The sequence below is a fragment of the Merops nubicus genome, unplaced genomic scaffold (assembly GCF_000691845.1).
Source record: "Merops nubicus isolate BGI_N331 unplaced genomic scaffold, ASM69184v1 scaffold5392, whole genome shotgun sequence".
NCBI lineage: Eukaryota > Metazoa > Chordata > Aves > Coraciiformes > Meropidae > Merops > Merops nubicus.
This window is the reverse complement of record NW_008595496.1, coordinates 10,502-35,071: the sequence shown is the minus strand read 5'-3', so window position 1 is coordinate 35,071 and position 24,570 is coordinate 10,502. Positions and strand designations below refer to the sequence as shown.

The following is a 24,570-nucleotide window of genomic DNA, read 5'->3' as shown; positions in this document are numbered from 1 at the left end:
CTGGGGAAGCTCTGCCCTGCAGGGTGCCCCAGGACACACGAGAGACACTCTGAAATGTGTGGGTGTGGATTCTTTGTTGCCTGTCTCTGGATTCAGAGAGGCTCCTTCTGATCACATTTGCAAACTTGAGTCTATAAAACCGTTTTTTTCACTCTGCTTGATGAAGAAAAACTCCAATTTCAATATCATGCCAAAAAACTGTAGGTGTGCCCAAACCCACTGCCAGTTCCCACGGGCTCCCCTGTCGCTGCTGCTGGGTCAGCAAAGCCACCCCCTGGCACCCCGGTGACCCCAGGAGCTGGCAGGGGGGAGCTTGGTCCCCCTGGGGACCAGGAGCACCCTCCTTGTCCTGGGCAGTGACAGCCGTGGCTGGGAACCCCTCTGCCAGCTGACAAATGCCCCCTGCCCCTACAAACCCAAATCACTTCCTTTGAAATCCTGTTCTGCTGCTCCCCTCCTATTCCTTCTAGGACGGCTGGTGGAACCAAAGCTGTGGCTGTTACTTTAAAGGATAAATTAGTTTGACTCTTAACTCAATAATTAAAACTGTTATGGCTATGAGCCTGCAGGGATAATGTACTATTATTATAGTCATTTGTTTCAATTAAATGCTTACTGATTTTACAAGAGCAGCTGGGCACCTGGGTGAGGGAGCTATTCCTCTGAACAAGACATCTCAGATTCCAGCAGAAATTTGTCACTGCACTAAAGCATTTTACACAGACCATGAAAGTTTATTAGGAGCAGTTACAAATCAGGAAGAGGAGGGGTGGTAATTGGGGATATATTTTCTTATCAGCTTCCCTCTCTCCTACTCTCTCTCTTTTTTTGAGTAAATCATCTTTAAGCATTTCAGCCGTGGTGATGCGTTTACATTTAAACTTCAATACAGAAAAAGCCTGCTGGGAAAACTTTGCTTCCAAGCTGTTTAGCAGATAATTTCTCTCCCTGGTTGATTGTGATTGTAATGGCTTGTTCTCAGGAGCAAACCCAAGGAGAGGTGAGCTGTTCTGCTGCCGAGCCTTACGGCAGCCCCTGGGAAAGCTCTTCCCCCCTCTGGAGGAGGAAGACCCTGGCTGGGGCAGGCTCCAGCAGCTCTGCTCAGCCCACCCAGGAGAACACACCCTGGGAAGGGTGACAGTCATAGGATCATAGAAAGGTTTGGGTTGGAAAGGACCTTTAAAGGTCACCTAATGCAACGCCCTGCAGGGACAGGGACATCCCCAGCTAGAGCAGGGTGCTCAGAGCTCCATCCAACCTCCCCTGGGATGGTGCCAGGGATGGGGCAGCGACCACCTCTCTGGGCAACCTGGGACAGGGGCTCAACACCCTCAGGGTAAAAAATTCCTTCCTTCTGGCTAGTCTGAATCTCTCTCTTTTAGTTTAAAACCATCACCCCTTGTCCTATCAAACTGTCAACTATCCTGCTTAAAATCTGTCTCCATCTTTCTTACCCAGTACTGAAGGTCTCCCTGGAGCCTTCTCCTCTCAGCTGCCCCAGCCCAACTCTCTCCTGCTGGGCTCCCAGCAGAGGGGTTCCCCCCACGCGGCGTCTCCTGGGCTCATGTGGATTTTTTTTTCAGCCCCAGCACTGCAGGGGGGTCTCCCCAGAGTGGGGCAGAGGGACAGGGTCCCCTCCCTGCCCTGTGCCCAGGCTGCTGGGGGTGCAGGGCAGGAGACAACTGATTTCCCAGGCTGCAGGTGCACATTGCAGGCTCACGTCCAGCTTTTCATCCACCAGCACCTCCAAGTCCTTCTCCACAGGGAAGCCTGATGGTTCCCATGGGCTGCTCTCCCCAGTGTTTGGGGCAGTGCCCCTGGGCTGGGGCTCTGCTCTCTGTCCACCCTTGCTGATCTTGGCCATCATCTTTTGCACATCCCACTCCACATGGCTCCACTTTAGCTCAGGGGCTGCAGTGGGGGCAACAAATGCTGTATGGCAAGCTCAAAATTCTTCCTTTCCTGCCAGGTGACATCTGCAAGTGCTCCAGCACAGATCCCAGCTGGGGTTGCAGCCCAGGCAGTGGCCAGTGGGAGTGGAGCAGGGCTGGAGCATCACTACCCCACACGTGCAGTAACAGCAAAACACAGAATGGGGGGAGAATAACACAGAATCTCTGAATTTGTACTTCTGCCACCAAAACATGGTGCTATCTTCAAGGTGTGGCCAAGACCAAGGAAAGTGGGAGGAGGAGGAAACAAATCCCATGCAAAGTGAAGGCAGAAGGTGGCTCTGGGGGGTGAGACCTGCCTCAAGGCTTCAGTTAGGGGGTTGTGGGAGGGGACAGCAGTAACTGTCCCTGCCTGTGCCTGGGACCTGAGCCCCAGGGTACTGGCTGGTGCTGGAAGGATCTGCCTTTCAGGTATGAATTTCTGGGGACAGTTAAGCTGAAGCTCAACTTGACACATTTCAAGACATCACCTCTGCTAGCAGAGCACCCAGGTCCCCAGCCAGGCTCTTCTCATGGCATTTTGTCACTCATGCTGGATTACCTTTCTTCCCAAAAACAAGGAGTGTGGAGCACGTGCCATTTGACAGCCTGTTTTTCTCTCCTTCTTAGGATAAGCTAGAGCATTTATAGGCCTCATCTGCATATTCATTAAAAAAATTGAAACCATGTGGAAAGAAGAAGCTGTTTCAGAGTCAGCACAGCCTTTGGGAATCTGCTAAGTAAGATGCACTTAATTACTTTAGCTATGACTACATCACATTTCACTCATGTTTCCTCTGAGATGCAAAACATCTTCTCAGCAGAGGCTACAGACATGTCCTGAGCTTTCTGCAGCACTTTGCAGCCAGCTTGTGCTGAATGCCCAGGGTGGAGACGAGGTCTGACCTGGCTCTTGGAGGCACTTCTGCTGATGGAGGTTCACAGGGTGGTTCTTTAATGATGCGTGTGCTTCCCCCAGGCTCTGTGGGGTTGCTGAAGGCTTGGTGGAGGGGAAGGGCTCAGGTGCAGCCCCAGTGAGCCCGTGGCTGGGGTTGCATCCCACAGGACTGGTGTGCCATGGGAGAAGAGGCTGTTTGCCCTCACAGGGGGAAGGTTGCACCCATTACCTTCACTTTGGTTTGCTGTCATCACCCTTTCATTCATCATTTACTTGCCTAATGAGGCCATTTGCTGCAGGGGAACTCTGAATCCTGCTTCTGGGTCTCTCTTTCTTTGGGGGGATATCATCTCCTCTGGGTGCACAACTACAGCTCCTGAAGTAGCTTGGTGTCTGCAGGTCTTGCAGTGGAAAGCAGAACTGAGCCTCTCCCCAGCTCGAGTGGGGTCCATCATCACCCTAAAGCCCAGAGGAGAGGTGCTGGGGCTGCACACAGGCCCCTTGCCTTCATTTTCACCCCAAACTTTTACATCTGGAGAGCACAAATGGCTTTTCCACCACTCAGCCTCTGCAGCACTGAGGCCACCAGGAGCCAGGGGCATGGTCTGTGGGGAGGTGCCAGCCTGGTGTGTCTCTCCTGTAATGCCCTGGGTTTGTAAAAAAAGGGAAGTGGAGAGAAATTTAGTGAGTGGCAAGTGGTGAGGCTGGATCTTGGCCCTCCAGATGACCCTGCTGAGGCAAGGGTCCTTCTGCAAAACCTCCTGGGTCGGTGGAGAAGAGGTGGGGACGTGGGGGGCTGAGGGGGAGGGGTCAGAACCAGCAATATTCACCAAAGGTATAAGCAAAACCATCAGTTTTTAATGGTGTAAAGAGATAGGCAGCTGCTTGAGAGGAAGCCTCAGGGCTAAGATGGACTTAGGGGGTGGGATGTCCCAGGAAAAATGCAATGTCTGCTTTTTAACTGGGTCGGTGGAGAAGAGGTGGGGACGTGGGGGGCTGAGGGGGAGGGGTCAGAACCAGCAATATTCACCAAAGGTATAAGCAAAACCATCAGTTTTTAATGGTGTAAAGAGATAGGCAGCTGCTTGAGAGGAAGCCTCAGGGCTAAGATGGACTTAGGGGGTGGGATGTCCCAGGAAAAATGCAATGTCTGCTTTTTAAAAGAGGGCTGTGGTTGGGGTGCTGTGAGCAGGATATTCTCTGAGCCAGGGCTCAGGTTTCTGTTGTTTCCTGCAAATTTTTCTAAGTCCTTGCAGCACGTGTCCCATATCCACAGTTGCACTCCTGGCGTTGTTTTGCTCTGATGCATGAATAACATGCAGTGTAAAGGAAAAGGGTCTGATTACATATTTAATGGATAAAAGGAGCTGTTGTGGTCTGCTAGCCACATAATAAAAATTTCAGAAGAAATTGTCTTAATACAGTATTTACCCAAGAGACTGCCATGGCTGCAAATGTGAAAAAGCTGGTTTAAATTTTACCATTTTTTTAAGGCCCATTTCAGAGCCTTCCCCATTTCCAAACCACCCATCTTCTCAACTTTTTCTTCATTTAAATTTAAAATAAGGAAAACAAACTATTCTTTTCCTTAGCAGCTGGCAGATCTTCTGTAACATGAAAGGTGTGGCTTAAACTGACAAAACCCCAGAGCAGTGTCCGTTTTTGGCTGGGGTTTGGGAAGGAGCTCGCTGCTCACACAGCAGATGGATGCTGACCTGTCTCCCCACCTTGCAGGCTCCCTGTCGCTGCCTCTCTCACCCCTGGCCATTCCCATTGCAAATTTGTCCTGGTTTGGGGTAAATAGAGCTGGTTCTGCTCTATGATTTTACTTTTTAGCTAAAGCTCTTCTAAGGAACTGCTCTGTCTGAAGTTATCTGGCTGGAGGAGTGATAAGACTTCATGTTTGGAGTTCCTGCCAGGGGCTGGGATGCAGACCAAGGCCATGCTGAGCTGGGATCCCACACAGAGGGGGGCAGGGAGCACCCCCCAGCTGCGGGGAGGAGCAGGCAGGAGAACTGACCCCAGGATTCACCAATGGGGTGTTCCATCCCCCAGCCCTCACACCCAATAGAAGCTGGAGGATGAGGAGGGGCAGCCCCTCCATCGCCCCTTCCGCTCCTCTCTTCTGGCTGCTGCAGTGGATGGCATCCCAGGGGGACTCCATCCATCCTGCCTTTCATCTCAGCTCCTCTGTTCCTGAACTGAGCTCCAGAATCCAGCTCCTGTGCCCAGTCCTTGTCTATGGGCCAGTCCAGCTTGGGACCCTCTCCCTGGGGGCTGCCCCCCAGCTGGGGGTGAGGTGACGTATTGCCACGGGGGGAGCTGGGCTTGGGACTGACTCTGTGTATTTGTATGTATTTGTGCATAGCCTAATTTATTTTCCTTGTTACCATTATTACTAGGGGTAGTATTAAAACTGCTTTCTATTCTTTTCTAATCAACAAGTCTCTCTCTCTCTCTTATTCCCTTTCTGGGGTAGGAGGAGGGGAGAGAGCATCTCTTATGGTTCTAGGGACTGCCCTGACCCCAAACCATGCCAAAATTCAACTGCAAAAGCTGCCTCCTGTGCTGCCCAGGGCTGTTGTCCATCCCCATCCTGCTCAGCTGTGGTGGGCACGTCCTCAGTGTCTTTTGGGCCAGGATGTCCCACGTGGGAAGAGGCCAGACCTCTGCAACAGGGCACAGAGAACTTGCCGTGGTGGGAGCAGCAGCGAGTTTCCTCAGCTCTGTGCCAGGGCAAAGCCAACCCTGGTGGACCCACATCAGCCTCGGTCAGACTCCTCGTGCTGCTGAAATGCAAGACGTTGTTTTCTTCCTTCAGTTTAAATCCCTGCACTTTGTAATTTACACAGAAAAAGGGCAGCTCCAGGAAACTCCCTTCCCCTGCCACGGGCTCCTCGGCTGCTGGGGAGGCTGAAAGACAGCAGAACGTGCTGTTGGGTCTTGTGCAAAGCTCTTGATTCCTGACCTGCAGCAGTAAATCTGGTTTTGCATTTGGATTTATTTCCTCTGAAACCTACTGAGCCCTTGCAGGTCTTCCCTGGGTTTCTTTCTGTGTGTGCTGCTAATGGAGTTGGCAACGCTCCCTGGTAATGAGAGATTGCACCTCGGCGGGCTTGTCGGAAGGGAGGGTGGTTAATAAAGAAAGCCTGGGACTTTAAACTCATGTTAACATTAATCTGATTAATATAAAAGGGAAAAAAAAGCCTGGAAAACCTTTCAGGGAGGGTTTGCTCTCCCTTCCTCTGGCTTGCTCTGTAGCCTGGTGAGGCTGTGGGGCAGGAGGCAGCTCGGCTCTGCCCGTGGGGCTGCAGTGGGGCTAAGCCCTGCTGCTGAGGGGTGGCTGGGCAGGGGTGGATCCTGAGGAGAAAATTGGGTTTTCAGGGGAAATGATACAAGCTGGAAATGATGTCTTGGCTCAGCAGACAGCAGGGCAGCCCCAGAACCTTCCATGCACCTACAGCATGGCCGGGTTTGTCCCCATCTCACCTCACCTTCCCTCCCTGGCCAGGTCAGGGGGTTGTTGCTGCTCCCACTTGACCCAACCACCTGAACTTCGGTTTGTACCACGGCACAGGGGGATATATACTCCACAAGATATTATTATTTTGTCCAGTGTAGCATCTGACATTTCTTATTAGCCATAAATATATATCTAGGTTGAATCTTTCTTTCGAATCTTTGCAGAGCACTCGGCTCAGCAGCCTCAGCAGCCTGGTGCTGGTGGCCTGTGCTGTGTCCAGCCACGTGTGATTAATCACCTTCCAGTCCTATCGGGTGGCCCCTTGCTCTCCTGTTGTAGGAACAGATAAATAGGCATTAAGAAGCTCTTAATTTTGAGGGAAAACTCCTCCCTCATCTCTTGCCTGCAGGCGTGCACACTCATACATCGCTTCAGGTTCCTTCCCTTGCTGGGAAATCTTAACCAGCAGCCCATAATTTTCTTTGGCCTTGCCTGAGACTTCTTTTCTTTTTCTGCTACCTTAGTTTTGAGTGGGTTAGGAGCTAGTTGCAATATTTAAAATTGGAGGAGCTGTCATGAGGTGGTGGCTGCCTGCAGAGCTTGCCCTGGCGCATTGGGGGCCATCTAGGGCCATGTTGTGATGCTTGGGGCTTCTGGGACTCAGGGACATGCAAACCTCTGGCTTGATGGTGGTGTCACACCTTTGAGAGGACCAGTGTGGTGGCAGCAGGGACCCAGGGCCTCCACTGGCTGCTTTTGTGCTCACCACTTCTTGGTCTAACCCCACAGCACCAGTGACTCTGGTGCCTTCACAACCTGCACGTGGGTCACAACCACCCCAGGCAAAGCTCCAGGCTTGGGGCAGGGTGGCTGGAAACTGCCTGGCAGAGAAGGCCCTGGGGACACCAGCTGAAGGTGAGCCAGCAGTGTGCCCAGGTAGCCAAGGTGGCCACCAGCGTCCTGGCCTGGATCAGAACTGGTGCCTCCAGCAGGAGCTGGGCGGTGGTTGTGCCCATGGACTCAGCACTGGGGAGGCCACAGCTTGAGCTCTGGGCTCAGTTTTGGGAGCCACAGGACAAGAAAGAGCTTGAGGGGCTGGAATGAGTCCAGAGAAGGGCAATGAGGCTGGTGAGGGCTCTGGGGAACATGGCTTGTGAGGAGCTGCTGAGGGACCTGGGGGTGTTCACCCTGGAGAAGAGGAGGCTGAGGGCAGAGCTTATTGCTCCCCACAGCTCCCTGACAGGAGGCTGGAGTGAGGTGGGAGCTGGTTTCTTCTCCCAAGGAGCCAGCAATAGGATGAGAGGCAATGGGCTCAAGTTGCACCAGGAGAGGCTTTGACTTGATATTAGGAAGAATTTCTTTCCTGCATGAGAGGTGAGGCCTTGGCCCAGGCTGCCCAGGGAGGTGGTGGGGTCACCAACCCTGGAGGGGTTCAAAAAATGTGTAGCTGTGGCACTTCAGGACATGGTTTAGTGCTCATGGTACTGTTGGGTTGCTAGCTGGACTCGATGTTCTTAGAGTCCAAACTTAATGATTTTATTTTCTATAAACTCAGACAAGCAGTTATTTTTTTACCTGTACAGTTACTAAACATCAGAATCAAGTACTGCTCAGCAAGAGTGTGTTTGGGGCCCACAGCCTCTGTCTCTGCCTTGCTGGTGGCCCAGGGCTGGGCTGCCAACCACGGGCCCCACACCCCTGGCACACCCTGTGTTGGTGCCCAGCAGTGGCCTCACCTGGGCAGCAGCAGGACCTGGCCCCACAGATGCCCAGGACATTGCAGCTCTCTCCCTTCCCTCCATGGTTTGGCCAAAACCTGCTCATTCCTGAACTTCTCTTTCAGCCCCTGGTAGGTGCCAGCCACCCCTGGTCCCTGGGGCTGGCAGAGGCACCTCCTGGGCACACAGGCCTCGGTTCCAAGGACATTTTGGCACCTCTGCATAGTCCCCCTAAAGAGGACAGTGGCAGGAGCAGAGGCCTGGGTGCGTGGTGCTCAGTTCTTGGGCACGGTTTGGTTGGAAGTGAATGCAAGGAAGACTCTGCCAGCTGCACAGAATAATTTTAAATCCATCAGTAAGAGTTCATCTCAAAGTGATTTGACTGCATAACGAAATAAATACATTTTTTTATTGACAAAGTGATATTCTCCTCACTCAGATCCAGGAGATGGTCCACTCAGACACCACGTCCTACGAGTCCAGCCGCCAGGTGCCCCTGCTCAGCCGCCCCGGGATGCTGGGCAGCCCCATGGGCACCCTCAGCCAGTCCCAGCTCATTTCCCAGATGGGGATGAGGAGCAGTGTCACCCACGGGTCCCCATCGCCCCCGGGGAGTAAGTCTGCAACACCATCTCCCTCCAGCTCTACTCAGGAAGAGGAGACAGAGTCACACTATAAGGTACGTGCAGTCGATGCCTTGTCTACCCCACAGTGAGGGAGTGAGAGTGGTGAGACCCTGGGATGGCCCAGGGAGGGGGTTGAGGCCCCATCCCTGGGGGTCTTTAAGGCCAGGCTGGAGGAGGCTCTGGGCAGCCTGATCTAGTGGGAGGTGTCCCTGCTCATGGCAGAGGGGTTGGAACTGGGGGATCCTTGGGGTCCCTTCCAGCCCTGACAGATTCTGATCTGTTTTAGCAGAGGACTTTAGAGCCCTAATGGCTCAATGGTTGGACTTGATGATCTTGGAGGTCCCTTCCAACCTAAAGGATTCTATGATGGTTCTCAGTGAGGGATAAACTGTGCTAAATGAGCACAGACCTTTGGCCTTCTTGTCTTTTCATGTACATGTATGTATATCTAGTGGGAGACCTTCCCAAGGATGGGGAGATTGTTTCCAGCAGGTCCTTGGAGCCAGGCAGCTGATGGTTTTAGGAGGTTTCCCAGCCTCACTGGTGCATTTAGCTGCTTCATTGCTTTGGAGGGTGTACACGTGCATGGGAGGGAGGGGTAGTCACAGCCCAGACTCCAGCTGGGTTACCAATCTCTCCCCATAGTTACTAAACCCCTGCTGCCCCTGCTTTTCATGGCTTCAACATCTAAGGAGGCACCAAGCCACCAGTTCATGGGATCACATCTGCCACCCAGTTGCCCCAGTCCACATCTGCTGTTAAACAAACCTTCTGCTGCCTCTTCTGAGCAGGCCCCTGGAGGGACTGGTGGCCATGGACTGCATGAGCCCTCACGGTGTGACCCTGGCTCCCCCCTTGGGGCTGCAGCAGCCACTGGCTCACTGGGCATTGCCTCTGGCCATGAGCATGGCTCAGGTTGTCCAAGCAGCTTCTGTAGTCCAGGGCTGGGCTGTTGTCTCCTCCCATGCTGCATCACCCCTGGTAAAGCCCAGAAAACACAGCCCAAGTCCTGGCCTGCCTGGCTCCCTCCTGGGCTCTGGCAGCTGCAGGCAGCCTCACAGGATGCTCTGGGTTCCATACACACCAGCTGCTTTTTGGTGCTGCCTGAGCAGGAGTGGGTGTGAAAGTGCCATCCTGGCTGTGGCCACACTGTGCCTGTTCCTGCCTCCTGCTCTGGGTCAGCAGCTGAGGAGAGCAGGTCCCTCCATGGCACTGAAGTGAATCAAACAGGACTGGAGTTAGTCAGAGCACCAGCTCACTTGCTAATGGGCTGAAGCCCTGCCCTGCTTTCTTTTTTCCCTCCTAATAAGCTGCCCTGTCACCTCCAGGCCTCCCATTCAAGCCCAATTGGGCAATTTTCAATTAAATGCCTTTATTTTTGCCTCTCTGCTCATTTGCTAATGGTCAGTGTCTGTCTGACACATGTCACTGCCCTGGTACTGAACTTCATGACCAGTCAGGAGCTGTTGGGTGGGGAAGAGGAGCACTGCTGCCCTCTGCTCTCCCCACGCCTGCCCTGTGCCAGCTGAAGTGAAGCCTCTTCAATCCCAGCACACAATCAAATCAGCAGATCCATCAGCAGACAAGGCCTTTTGCTCCCAGGAAGCAGAGTTTCCACAAGGGCTTGGTGTTCAGACCTGTGTCCATCGATTTTTTCCAGTTTTTTTTTTTTTCTTTAGACCTCTAAGTGACTGACTGGGCAAGTTTTGGAGTGATATCATCAGCCTGTGTGCTTGACAGAGCTGAAGGCAGGCAGTGGGTGAGCACTTGGTGCTTGAGCAGAGCATGGTGGGGCTGCTCACTGAGGTGCTGGCCCCCAGTTTGTCCTCGAGGCTGCCACCATCCAGACTGCAGCAGCAACTGGCAGCAAAAGGTTTTATTCTCTGCCATGTTTAACCCCTGGTGTATTTAGATTTTTCCTCTGCCATAAAACAAGGCTAATGGTGCTTCTGTGTGCTGCAAGCTTGCACTGAGCATAGTTAATGCACTGAGAGCTTTGAGGTATGTCCAGGTGCTTGCCAGGGGTCTCTTCCCTTGCACACCATCACACAGAGGCTTCTGTGGTCCCAGGTACTCAACATGCTGCCCAGGGCATCCCAGGGGCTGCTCAGCTGCAGGAGCAGCCCTGTGCCCAGCCCTGCTCTTCCCTGTGTCCTGCTCCCCTTGGTTCACCCCCCACAGGGCACCGTGTGTGGGTACAACCAGTCCCAGATGCACCCAGACCAGCTGTAAAGAGTGTGTGGGGTGTGCAAAGCAGTTCATCCATCAGATTGAAATAGTTCAGCTCCCAGATATCTTTCCTGGATAGGGATATGTGCTTATTAGCAGGGTGAAACAAATTCCAGGTGGTCCCAGTGTGATGGGTAATGTGCTGCTGGTGCTGCCTGGGGGGTGCTCATGGTCCTCCTGCCATGGGAGTGGGGAGCCTGAGCCACCAGCACACGTGTAGGTGGGGAGAGTCAGAAGCAAATTGCAAAGGGGGGTTATTGGGTTGGGAATTAGAAGCCACCTGGAAGCCAGGTTTGGAGAAAATCGTGGAGGGCTAAAGGGGTCTGGCTGGGAAGCAAGGCAGCTGAAGAGGTCCCAGAGGAGGACTGTGAAGTGAAGAGAGCTGGTGCTGCTGGGGAGGAGGAGACAGAAGGTGGGTGACTGAGGGTGAGCACCTGGAAAGCCCAAGCTTTGGAGCAGGGACCACTGGATCAGCAGAGGGTGAACCCAAGCTGTGAACTGGGCTGTGAGGAGGCACCCAAGCCAGGCTCAGGCACTTGCCACCAGTTTGTGTAATGATCCCAGAGGCTCCTGGGGCCAAGGAGACCTGCAAGGCTGTTGCCCCCCTTGCCACACTGCAATCCCTCCTCCACCCATCCCTCTCTCATCTCTTTTGCTAACAAGCTGTAGCAGGGACTCACATCACACCACTCCCAGCTGCCTGCTGAGGTTCATCTCTTGGTTTTGCAGGTCACTGGAGAGAAAAGACCCTCAACAGACCTGGGCAAAAAGCCCAAAAGCCAAAAGAAGAAGAAAAAGAAGGACCCCAATGAGCCCCAGAAGCCCGTGTCAGCCTACGCCCTGTTCTTCAGGGACACTCAAGCAGCCATCAAAGGGCAGAACCCCAATGCCACCTTTGGGGACGTCTCCAAAATCGTTGCATCCATGTGGGACAGTTTGGGAGAAGAACAAAAACAAGTGAGTGACTGATCTCTGCTTTTCTCTTGGTTTGGTTTGAGTTGGGCTTTTTTTTGTTTCATCTGCTGAGATGTGTTTTTCCATGGCAGAGAGCATCAGAGCCCCCCCAGGCACCTTAGGAGTGTGGCCAGGGGCTTACACAGCTTTGGAGGGCATGCAGGGGAGCAGGGGTTATTTCCAGGAGAGGTGGTGGAGTCCCCACTGCCACTCAAAGCCATGCAGGGCAGTGCTGGGGCTGCAGGATGTGCTCAGTTTGCCTTGCCTCTGCCCCTTCTTTTTTCTTTTTTTTAGAAAAATCTCTGTTGTTACATAGCAAAGAGTAAACTTTATGACAACTAATTATTCTGGGTAAGATCACACTTCACAAAACCATCAGTGGCCTTTCCCTGACATGGGCTTTCTCCAGCCTTAGCTGGGCCAGGAGTTTGCATTGGTTTATTTACTTAGAAGGAGTGACAGCAAACCAGCTCAAACTATTAGCTCTCTACATCACTGGCCTCAAATCTAACATTAAGGCTTTAAAAGCTTAGGAGGATGTCTGAAGAGGCCTCACAGGGGAAACCTTCCTGCCCCAAAGCTGCCAGCCACTTCCAGTCTGCTGCACGTGGGGATTTGAGGTCCTGCTTTAACTGTGTTGTTGATGCTGAGTCAGTTCCAGAAGCCTGTAATGTCTCATTGCCTGTTGAGAAGACCCCAGGGGACACTTGCTGGAGCAGGTCTGTCTTTTTATCAGGCAGAGGGAGATCTGGCACTGTGTGAAGTGTCTCTGAACCCAAACTTTCTACAACTGACCATCCCCTCATGAGCAGTGACCCCTTCTCCTGGCACTCAGCTCCCAACCTCAGGCTGGTTCCATCTCCCTCTGGGTGTCCATGGCCAGCATATTTCTGGGGAAGGAGCAGCAGGGAGGAGAAATGTCATTTAGCTGGAAGTCGTGCTGGGCCATAGCCTTGCTTTCCACCCCACACCGAGCTGGGAATAGGAGCAAAGCATCTTCTGGGATGAAAGCCCCTTTTTGATCCATTGGGAGCCTCCATACTGGGCACGGTGTTGCTTTTGATGCTTTCACGATCCTGCCTTCCCTCCCCTTTGGATGGATTTCGGGGGGATCATGCTGGAATTGCTGGTGCTGAAGGAGTGAGGGATCCCCTGCTCGTGCAGCAGGCTGACCCCAGCCCTGCTGCCTGGGAAGCTGCAGGGCCAGGGCTGGGTTTGGGCTGTCAGTGCTGGGTTTGGGCTGTCAGTGCAAGGTGTGGGGGGTTCAGGAGCTTTTATGTCACCTCTGTCTCCTGCTTTCATCCCTCCCAACATCCAGGTCTGCCTCTTACTCCATCTGGTTACAAGCACCTCCCCAGAGTGGGCGCTGAGCTCGCCTGCAGGCGTGATTGATGTGCTGGGGTGCTGGGGTGCCCCTGCCTCAGCAGAGAGCAACTGCTCAGCTCTTAATTAACAGCAGGGATTAAACCAGTCCGTTTATCTTCCCTGCTAACTCTCCCTTCTTCTCTTCTATGTGATAGTAGCAGCCTTGCCATCTCTTTACACACTCGTTCTAAGTGGCTCCATTTCTCCCTCTGTAATTGATTTAATTAAGTCATTTGTTCCTTGTCTGAATGCTTAAATATTAACTTCCTGGCTTTGTCTCCAGCTGTACACTCCTCTCCCAGAGCAGCTGCCTCCCTGCCCGGGACTCTGGCTGCAGGGACACCCTTTATCTGTGTCTCTGGGACTGTGGTGCTGGTCTGTGCAGTGTGACACGTTCCCTCTTCAAGTGTTTGGCTGGGAGAGAGTTTATTTCATCCCTGTGTGCTTCCCTCTGCCAGCAGCCCCAGTCAGGTTTGTTTAGGTTCATAAGGCAATGCCACGGGAAGGAAAAGAGGAAAAAAAATCATTAACAAAGTGTCTTCTATGAGTGCATATAATTCACATAGATAATGTGTGGATGCTTGTGCTGTGAGCCCAAGTGCTGTCCTGCAGAGACATGAGGAGTGCAGTCACAGTGAAGACAAACAGCCCATGCCGAGAGCTCTCTGGGCATGTCTCAGGTGGGGACAGTGACCCAGCAGGACATCTGCACATCACTGGCCAGAACCCTGCTGGGGCTGGGGAGTCCAGGCTGCCACGGGGCAGCACCAGACCGTGGTCCAGCTCATCTCTGGGCAGGAGCATCGTGCTCTGGAGGGTGGTGGAAAGGTGGAAAAGGGAAATATCTCCCCTGGTACACTGCTGCCAGCTCTATTCACAGAAGGGTTTGAGTCTCCTCATATCCTTGCTGCAGAAAAGCAGCACAGAAGACAACCAGGAGAGAAGCCAATAGAGGGATAGGAAAGTCAGTGAGTAAGAGCCACATCTTGGTGTCCTTACTCAATTATGACCAAGGTTTTAGTTAAAGAAAGCTTCTCCTCTTCCTGGCATAAGAAAAGAGGGTGGATCTGAGGCTGTAGGGTCTGATTTGGGGCTGGGCCAGATCTCTCTGAGCCCCTGGAACGTTCAGGGTGGGGCTGGGGAATCACATCCCCAGAGGGCCAATGTGCAGACCCCACCCCCACCATGCAGTTGTTAAGTAGTCGTTTACATCACTGAAGTTTCTGCTACAGATAATGTTTAAAAAACTTATTTTCTACCCTCCAATGGGCACAGTGTTTCCTCAGCCCTGGGTGGCTTTTGGTTGCTGCCTCATGAGAGAACAGGAGGCAGACCAGGCAGGGAGCAACCAGGGAGGGGGTTCAGAGCAAGCTGGCTGCTAAACCCAACCTCAGCCAGAGCATTCTGGACTTGTGATCCTCCCCCCAAGGCAGGCAGAGCCTCAGCCCTGCTCCAGCTGCACTCCCCCCACAGATGCCACGTGGAGCCTCTCTGCAGGCAGAGAGATGTCACCTCTTTGCCAGGTAGCTCAGGCCAGCACACAGAGGGTTAATCCTGTGCCGTTTGTGCCACTAATGATTCTGTGCACTGTAATATCAAAGCTGTAGCTATTTATTTGCCATTGAGCAGGTGGTGCTGCTCCCACAAAGCAAATTTGCTTTCTCTTCCTGATGAAACAAGCAAAATAAAGGTTGCTCACGTCCCATCTCAGATATAGTTCTTTCCCTGTGCACTGGCTGAAAGACAAACACTGAGCAGGAACCAGAATGCACATTATGCAAGAAACCATCTCATCTAGGAGCATCTTTGATTTGGCTGCTGCTGTCACAGGCATCTATTTCACAGAGAGGCTTCCCCCCCACCCCCCTTTCTTTTGTTCTTACTGGTTTATCATTTGTGCCTTTGTCATTTTGTTCCTTCTTCTTCTCTTCCCGGCCTCTTCACAATGAATCTTCATTTTCTCCCTGACACACTTGTATCTAAATTTCCTTATTTCCTGCCTTTTTTTATTTATATCTGTTGCCTGGTGATTTGATCATGCTGTGGAATACAGGATTAGCAATCTCTGTGTCCTTGGGTGCTGCTCAAGGACACCTGTTTGGCAAAGAGCCGTTTTCTTCCCCAATTTAACCCCTTCCAGCCTGGCTGTGCTGTGGAACAGCCTCTGAACATCTCCAGGGCTGCCTTAGCAGGACGTGGTCATCTCCAGTCTTCAACAGCCGGCGTGGCCCTTCCTAAGAAGCTCACATGGGAATCTGAAGAATGTGACTCAGGGAAAAAAAGAAACATTAATACGGGCCCTTTGAACTCTGCAAACAGTTTAGCAGCTGCTCCTGCAGAGCTGGCTTAGACCTGGGTGGGGAGGAATTGCTAATTCAGCCACCCCCAGCCAGGGGGGTACCTGGCTGGCAATCCCCTGCCAGCTCCATGTCCCTGCTCCAGAAGCACAGAGTCCAACGCCTGGGAGTTGGGTTTTTTCACCAGCAGGTATAGTCCAGGGTTTGCAGCTGGAGGTGTGAAAGGACTGCCTGATTTGACAGAAATTAGAAGAATCTGAGCCCTAGGTTGGAGCAGACTCTGCTGATTCCCTCAGAAGGGTTTTTCCCTCACACAGATGTGGTGCTGGCAGCCCGGCCCCAGCCCGTGCCACCCAGCAGTGCTGCAGCCCCCTCCCCTCCTCCCACGGGGCCACCAGCCCTGCTCAGGAGCAGAGGACACCCAGGCCTGTCCTCCACTTGGGTGATAAACCTGAAAACTCTTTGAAGCATTCTCTGAAGCCACTGGTGGGATTTGCTCTTCTCTTCCATGCTCTCTTATCTCCTCTCTCAGCACCTTCCCGTTGCCTGCTGTATTTTAGGGGAAAAGGGCAGTTGCAGGTGCCTCTGGAACCTGTTTCTTTTCATGAGGAAATACAACAAATTTGAAGAATTGGGTCAGTGTTTCCCTAGACCTTGGAAACTCCAAGCAGAGGCATCCAGAAATCCCTGAGCAATCTGCTAAGTGAACCTCAGACTGACCAAAGGCCTTTGCAGTTGAGTGTATGAGTCTGGGGGCACAAAGGTACCAGAGGTGAGTTCACCAGGGCCAGTTCAGTGAATACCAAGTGACTCCAGGGCCAAATGTGTGTCTGATTTTCCCACACAAATGCACAGCCTGGAGCATAACACAGTGTCCACACTCCAGGGAGAAATTACCCAGCAGAAAAATTACTCAGCAGAAGAGAATAGGGAATGATAGGGAAGATGTGCAGGGTCAGAACTGTTCTTAAAGTCAGCTCCACGAGTGTGGCTTCTCCTCCTGAAGAGGAAGATCAGAAATGTAAGGTGGGAGCTGTGTGCTTTTCATTGGAGGTGAGGGGCTGGACCTGGCACCCTCCTGTTTGTTTGGAGTTTGGGTTGTGCTGGGAACACACTTGTGCCCTCCTGTGGAACCAGAGGTGACTGACAGCACCAAGTCCAGGCAGAGGAAACCAGGAATCTTTCAGGATCCTTTCATCGATGGCAGTTGCTACCTGATGATGGGCTTGTCCATTCCTTCTCCAAAGGGCTCCTTCACAGCACTGTGTGTCCAGCAGGGTGAAGGAGGAGAGCTCCTGAAACCATGGCAATATTTCCATGGCCAAGACCTTTTACAGAGGTGCTCTCAGGGAGGGGAGATGCTGCTCAGCAGCTCCCTTGCTGGAGATGGGAGAGCCTGGGGAAGCTGAAGCCACCTTGTGATGGGTGGGCAGCACTGACAGGTGCCTCCTGTGTCCAAGCTTGCTGACCTCAGGACGTGGTGACCCAGACTGCAGGCGTTAGCCCAAAGGAGATATGCTGAAGTCTAAACATAGCTTGGGTTAGTTGGTTTAAATGGGAGGAGGGACAGAATAAGTCTTCCCCCTGAAGGGAGCAGGAGGGGTCCAGAGGAGGAGGTGAGGAGGAGCTGGGGAGGAAGAAGGGTGAGGTGCCACGTTTGCTCCAGGCATTTCCAGAGGCTGTGTGGAGGCTGGATGCAAAGACCCCTCTGTGGTGCAGCAGACACAGCAGCAGGGAGGAAGGACTTCCCAGGCATTTTATGAGTAAGCCCTAAGCTACAGTGCCCCAAGAGATGTCTTGCAGGAAAGTATATAATAGTTGCAAAAAAAAAACACCCCCTCCAGATCTACAAGCAGGATAAAATCCAAATGTGTACATTTTGAGGGGAAAAAAAACCCAGTCATGGAATCCTAGAAAGGAGGGCAAGGAGAGACTTGAGAGGTCAGCCAGACCATCCTGCTGCCTGAAGTCAGGATCATCCCTACTTAAGCCATTCTTGATGGATGTGTGCCTAATCTGTTCTTAAACCCTCAGTGCTGGAGATTACACATCTCCCCAGGCAATCTCTTCCCATGCTTAATTATCCCTACTGTTAGGAACACTTTCCTCTGGCTTAGTCAACGTCTCCCTTGTTACAATTTAAGCCTATTGCCCCTTTTCCTGTCCTCAGTAGATGCAGAGGGTCGCTCAGGGCCCCCTTTGCTGCATTGCATTTGGAGACTGGGGCTCTTCTTGGTCTTCTCTCCTAAACAGAGTGAGTCCTTCAGCTCTCCTCCTGGAGACCTGTGCTGCACTTGCCATCTCTTCTCTCCCCACTGGCTCTTTTTTGAAGCAAAACGCCCCAAGCTCCATCTAAAATGGCAGCAGGGAGCTTTCCCCTTGGCTTTTTGAGGAGAGTTTGGGTTCTTTTCAGCCTTCCCCAGGCTTGGGAAGCAGCATTTCTGCTCCAGCAGGCAGGCTGGGTGGCAGAGGTGGCTGGTGACAGCTCTGGCTGTCAGTCAGTGCCTGTGCCACACGGAGCCCTCCGTGGGCGTCGGCGGGGTGGGGAGTAATTGTCTTCTCTAATTAACTGGTTATCAAACAAGAACATTTCATTAAGGCACAATTACTAGCTGCTTTGCTGAGACACAGAGGTGTCAGGATTACGATCCCAACATATGCTTCTTACAGCTCTGATTTTTTGTTTTCATAATCACTAACTGTTTTGCTCCTCTCCCTCCTCCCCCCCCCAACCCACCCACTCATTTAATGACTAATGAATCCTCCTGCTAGGGAATAAAGAAAATAAATCAGCAGGCATGGCAGGTTAGAAAGGAAAACATGCAAAATGTTTTGAGGATCCTTAAATCTGATAAATTACTTTGAAATTAAAATCCCTGGGAGAAAATGGGATTTAATTAGAAAATAACATGTTTTTGTCAATGTTTAAATTAAAATTTCAAAGGTTATAAATACTGCACTAGAGCTGCCTTTACCCAGAGGAGTCATGAGCAGTTTTGTTTGACCTGCACTGCCACATCAGTGCAACGTTTCCCAAGCTCCAGGCTGGGGCTGAACTGCTCAACAGAGCTCTTTGGGGGTGCAGAAACCCCACCCTGCACGGGGCAGGACTGCAGAAGACCTGGCAGGAGACCCTTGGGGATTATTTTTGACAATGAAGGTGTTGAGACCCTGGAACAGGTTGCCTGGAAAAGCTGTGGATGCCCCATCCCTGGTCAAGAGCACGTTGGATGGGGCTTTGAGAAACCTGGTCTAGTGGAAGGTGTCCCAGCCCATGGCAGGGGGTTGGAGCTTGGTGGTCTCTGAAGGTCCCTTCCAAGCCAAAGCTCACAGCTCAGCTGCCCCTTCCCAGCCTTACTGCATCAGCCACTGTCCATAAACTGCAGGCTTATTCCCAGACAAGTTTTCCTAGCAATTGAATTTGTCTCTCTGTAGCTCTGAATACTTTGATTTCCCACTCTCCCAGATTTTTTTTTAAAAAAAAAAAGGCAAAAAAATGCTCTTGGCATTTTGCTGTTGCAGAAGGAAAAAAACCAACCCTGTTTTCAATATATCAGCCCCCAGCTATGGCCCCTGTTACACCAGCCTGAGACACAGGAGTTCATATTTCCCTGCTGGGCAGGCATCAGGTGCTGCATTTAAGAGCATCCTGGTGGACACCCCACGTTTCTGCTTTACAGTAAACTCTGTGGCAAGGATTGGAGAGAAAGTAATAGCTTTTATTAGGGGAGCTGATACAGTTTAAAGAAATAGTTGCTTTTCACAGGCAAACTCTTCTTCAGGCTGACATTTGGAAATGTAATTTTGTTCTGGATGGAGCCAATATAATACCTCCTGACTACCATAAAGCCAAAGACAAACTTAGGAGAACGTTCCATTTCAGAAAATTACCATCTGAGCCCTCCAGTGTGTCAAGTCAAAATGTTTCATTACAGGAATCTCTCTGATTTAGCAATGAAAATAAGATTTCCCAAACCGTTTTTAATAGGATCTATCTGTACTGATTTTAAACTGAAATTCAAAATAATTGGATAGTTTAACTGCTGGAAGGTTGTTTTCCCCTCAGAGGTCAGTATTAGGAGGGAGTCTGGGGTGGGAACTGGCAGGGGAAGGGAGCTGAATATCCCCACTCTGCTTTGGCTGCTGGATTGTTGAAAGCTGCTGTTGTTTTTAAAGCAGAATCAAATGTATGCAAATCTGTTTAATTGGAATCCACTTTTGGTGCACTGCTCGAGGAGGTCTTGGAGCTTCCAGTGGAGGAGAGGGCCAATGGATATTTTTCTCAGGAGTTTCTAGCTTTTTTTTTTTGCTGGGATTTTTATTCTCTTTTTTTAAATATTCTTCTCACTTGCTCAGTTTAATCTGTTTAACCCCACGGGGCCTCGTGCTGCTGGAGACAGGCTGGATCACCTCGCTGTCTTCACATACACAGACCCCTTCTGGGCAGAAAGGGTCCCAGGAGTGTGCAATGATCACAGAGTGTCTCACTCCAGGTGAGAGATGGAAGAATAAACAGCAATTCACTTCTACATAGCTTTTTCTTTCCTTCTCCCTTAGGGTTGCAAACTCTGCTGCTATTTTCTGTTTCCTTGCAAGCCCCAGCTCCCCAGGTCATAAGATGAGGCAAAAATCTCAGCTTTTGGAGGATGAGGAAGCACTTCCCAGTTGTCAGGGCTGCAGAGAAGAGTTGGAGTTTTGAGCTCTAAAGACTTAATAATGGGAAAGCCAAGAAAACTAATTAGTAGTTTAGGATTTCTGAATGTCTCACCGTTTTTTAAGCTGGTCCTATCATTTGGGGGGTTTGGCTCTTTTCCTGCTCTTCCAAGAGCCTGTATCACATTCACCCCTGGTTGCTGGGGGGAAGTGATTTTCCTGGTGGGAAGTGATTTCATTGAGTTCACCCTATAAAATCAGATTGTGACTTTCACAGCAAATGCTTGTAAATGTCTACCTGGGCACACTGGCCTGTGATGCCTCCAAAAATCAGAGCCTGGTCCCATCCAGGGGCTTTATTTAGTTGATTTGGGGTGAGTTCCCTTGCAGCAGAAACGAGTTTTTCTTGCACATGAACATGCAGAAGGGCCTCAGTGGAGGGGGAGGGTCCTGCTGAGCAGGCAGGGTGCAGCCCAGCCCAGCAGCACCCTCTAATACTTCACTGATATTGTCCATTGCTTGGTGTTTCAGGCCTACAAGAGGAAAACAGAAGCTGCCAAGAAGGAGTACCTGAAGGCCCTGGCAGCGTACCGGGCCAGCCTCGTCTCCAAGGTACAGCCAGTGCTGAGTTAGCTGCAGCCCCTGGGGATCTCTGGGGAGGACCAGGCTGGAAAGAAACACGGTGTAATCACCTTCTCAGGACCAATCTCAGTGCCAGCCACCTTCCCAAGGGGCTGAAAGGAATGCAGGAAAGAGAGGGCGGGAGGATGGGGCTGGTGGATGCTGGGGTCTGGCCCAGGGGACAGCCCAGCCCTGGGCTCACTGGCCACCCTGCCTCCTGCCTGCACCCTGCTCTGGGTGCTTGGGCTGTGCCAGCTGCTCAGCACCCCGGGTCCTGCTCCTCCCAGGCACGCTCAGCCCAGAGCAGAGTTTTTAGGGAGTGAGGCACAGGACTGGGGTGGGTGAGCATGTCAGCACGTAGTGCTTGACGGACTGTTGTCAGACCAAACCCAGAGAGCCCATTCCAGAGCTTGATAGTGAACCTTGAGGGGATTGCAGGTTCAGACAGCAACTCCCAGTGCTGCAGGCTGCACCCGGGGCCACAGTGATGGGCCAAGTTCCACCCATCCCATCCCCAGGCACCTCACACCTTGCCCTTCTCCATGCCCTCAGAGAGGGGCCGTGGGCATCTGCTGCCTGTGGATTTTAGGTGGCTCCTGCAGAGCTCATAGGCTTGCTGGCTCAGGGGGACGTGCTGCCCTTGGGTTGTGAGTGTGTCTGTCAGGTTGTTCTCCCTCCAAAGCTTCTTCTCGTGGTACTGCTCCACTCCCTCAGTGCTTAGTCACCTCATTCAGCTGCAATGGGAATAATGCAGTGTCCCAAATCAACTGTCACCTGCAGGATCCCTGTGATTGTGACAGGGGGCTAGCAAGGCTCAAAGCCCCTCTACAGACATGAGCAGCATTAGCTGCCTTAGCTTGTAAACAGAACAGCAGCAAGGACCAAAAAAAAAAAAAGGAATGGAAATGATTATTTGGGGTTTTAAAAGCTCTTCCTGGTCCCTCTGGAAACCTCTCGAGTCTTGCCATGACTGTGCCTAGCAGCAGGGTGGGGGCAGGTAGCATGGAAGTCATGGAGTCATCCCCCCTGGCTGGTGGGTGAGAAAGGATCTGGAGTATCATTACAGAGCCCATCACAGGACAAAACCCTCATTGTCTGAGCCAGAAAATGTCCCATCCTTCTCTTTTTCCTGCAGAAATGAGGCCACCGTTGGCCTGTGTGTTATAGACCACACCAGGGCTGAAGGCATGCAGAAGATGAGGGGAGCAGGATTTTTACAGTCCCATTTGTTCTCTGTTGGAAGCAAAAGTCCACTGCACTTAGGTGGGCCTAAGGAGTGAGCTGCAGGCAGGCAGCTTGCCTCCGTGCCAGTCAGTGCCCCTCCAATGCTCCAGGCTCTGCCAAAGGCACGGCTGAGTTACTGGAGTCCCATTTCCCAGATGTGGATTCTGCACCCAGGAGGTCACCCAGTGGGTGCAGGGCTGGAAGCACACGTGCTGGCTGCTGGGAGAGCAGCAGGAGCCACGGGGAGCTCGGGTGGCCTGGTTGGATGGACAGACACCTCAGGATGTGTCATGAAGTTTCCTCCCTTCCTTTCTCATCACCTTCTCTCCTCTTTTCCCCACAGAGCTCTGCCGACCAGGGGGAGACGAAAAACGCCCAGAGCAATCCACCTTCCAAAATGATCCCCCCCAAGCAGCCCATGTACCCAATGCCACCACAGGCTTCTTCCCCCTACCCCGGCCTGGGCTCCTTCCTGTCCCCATCAGACCTGCAGAACTACCGTGGCCACCCCAGCCTGTCCCGGACCCTCCCCTCCAAACCCATGCTGCCCAGCATCAGTGCCTCCCCACCCCCTTCCTTCCAGATCAGCCCTCCCCTCCACCAGCAGCTCTCCTTGCACCACCCGCAGAGCTCCCTCCTCAGCCAGCCCCTCAGCATGCAGCAGGTCCCCCAGCAGCCCCTCCTGTCCCCCCCCATGGCACTACAGGTACAGCCCCCCATGAACGCCTCGCCTCCTGGGCAGCAGGTAGGTGCTGAGAGCAGGGGGGGGTTGCAGGAGGAACCACACCAGTTCCCCTCTCGTGATCTGGGGATGTTGGGTGTTGATGTTGTCCCCAGGGGAATCTTCTCCTGGCTCCACCAGCTTGCAGATCTCATTGTTTGGGGGTGACATTCTCAAGGGTGTTGAGCTGAGAGCACAAGCACCTGCCAAAGGTGACTGAAGCAATGAGGCTCCTTCAGTGGGGGAAGCTGCTGGAATTGGGGATGCTCCTGGTGGAAGGTCCTTGGTCTGGGTGGCTTTCACTGATGGTCTTCTGAAACAATGGGCTGGGTAGTTGGCAAGAAACCCCTGTTGTGATATTGCTGAGAGCTGGGGAGGATGGAAGGGATAACAGCATGGGTCCAGGGTGGTTGCCAGAAGGAGAAGAAGGGTGTATATAAAATCCCTATTTTTCTAAAATCTGCCTGGCAATAGGGGAAGGATCACTGCTGCAGCAGAGCTGAGAGCATGCAGTGTGTGCTGGCCTGGGTGCTTCTACTGACAGCAGAGCAGCAAAGCAGATCCATGAACCAGAGCTGTCAGTGTGCAAAGCCTGCAGAAGCAAACCACCCTTAGCCATGCCTGGCTCAGCCCCTGCTCAGGAGCCAGCCTGCAGGGGCAGCACCTCCCCTCTTGAAACCTCCCATTAGGAAAAGGCACATTTTTTTTCCTGCTGGAGGAAAAAAATGTGCTAGGGCAGAAATCATATCCTATCCCTTACAGAGAACTTGCCAGTGTCTGACAGAGGAGACTAGCAGCTTCCAGAGATTCTCCATCTGGAATATGAACTGGATGAACTGTTCACAGTGGGGGACATATGCTCTGAATTCACAACTGCTGCCCTGTACTTGATGATGTTCATAACTGCAGTGTTCACTCAGCTTGCTGAATAATTTGTGTTTCATGTGTTTACTAGCTATATATTGCAAAATTCTTCCAGTGCTTTAGCAAGGAACATTTTTTTCCCATGATGTGACCAGCTTGGGGTTAACTTTGAGAGAACAGAAATTGTTAATATAGGAACAGATATTTTAGTGGAAGAAAACCAAAGGAGAGCAGGGATGAGGAAGCATGGTTACACCTGACCATACTAAAAAGACAGCACCAGTGGGAATGTCAGGTCCTTAGCAATCAGATCATAACTTCCAGCCTGCTCAGGATATTCCCAGTAAATCCTCCAGCATGGTGATTGCCCTTTGGCTCTCCAGAAGCAAAAGTGGCTTCTGTAGTTTGGTGATAGTGGAGAAATGAGCAGGGAAGGGGATCCTCCTACTCACTTTAGTTGTTGTAGTGGCTGTTGCTGAGGGCAGCATTTTGTGAACCTTCATTCCAGGTTCCACATATGTTTGCTAGTAAAAACTTAAATATTGAAAAAGAAAACCAAACCCACTGCCCTAACTTGGATGTTCTGGAGAAAATCCTGTTCTTGTGCAGGTAGTTACCATGCTTCATGGTTATGTATATTGCCCAATGAGGCCAACCCCCCAAAATCAGGAAAGCCTCTCAGTTTTCAGACAGAACAGTCCTGCAGCATCCCTGTGAAGCTGCCAGCAGTGGCACAGGGGATGGAGAGCCCGTGGCTGGAGGGCCACACATTGGGAGGGGCTAAGACACTGCTGCAAAGGCAGGACGAGGGACAGGGCTGGATCCAGAGTGCTGACAGAAGAGCTCTGAGGGCTCTGTGTCCTCCACAGCCATTCACCACCCCCCAAGGAGGGAGGGCTTAAAAACAACAGGGGGAAGAGGGTTGGAAAATAGATGTTGCTGCACTGACACGTGCTTGCAACAGCTCCAGTTCTGCAAGGTCCCACCACGGTGGCTTCAGGTCCTG

The 24,570-nt window shown here is 52.1% G+C and overlaps 1 protein-coding gene across 1 annotated transcript in view; it reads left to right on the top strand.

Annotated features, from left to right (window-relative positions):
• Nucleotides 1-24,570, top strand: part of TOX2 (TOX high mobility group box family member 2) — a gene marked incomplete at its 5' end in the record, with an annotated part of 81,399 nt that overhangs the window by 51,057 nt on the left and 5,772 nt on the right. Inside the window, 4 exons of the mRNA XM_008936055.1 lie at nt 8,450-8,689; nt 11,595-11,822; nt 20,666-20,746; nt 22,323-22,724. Coding sequence (XP_008934303.1) covers nt 8,450-8,689; nt 11,595-11,822; nt 20,666-20,746; nt 22,323-22,724 — 951 coding nt within the window. The remainder of the gene's footprint in view (nt 1-8,449; nt 8,690-11,594; nt 11,823-20,665; nt 20,747-22,322; nt 22,725-24,570) is intronic.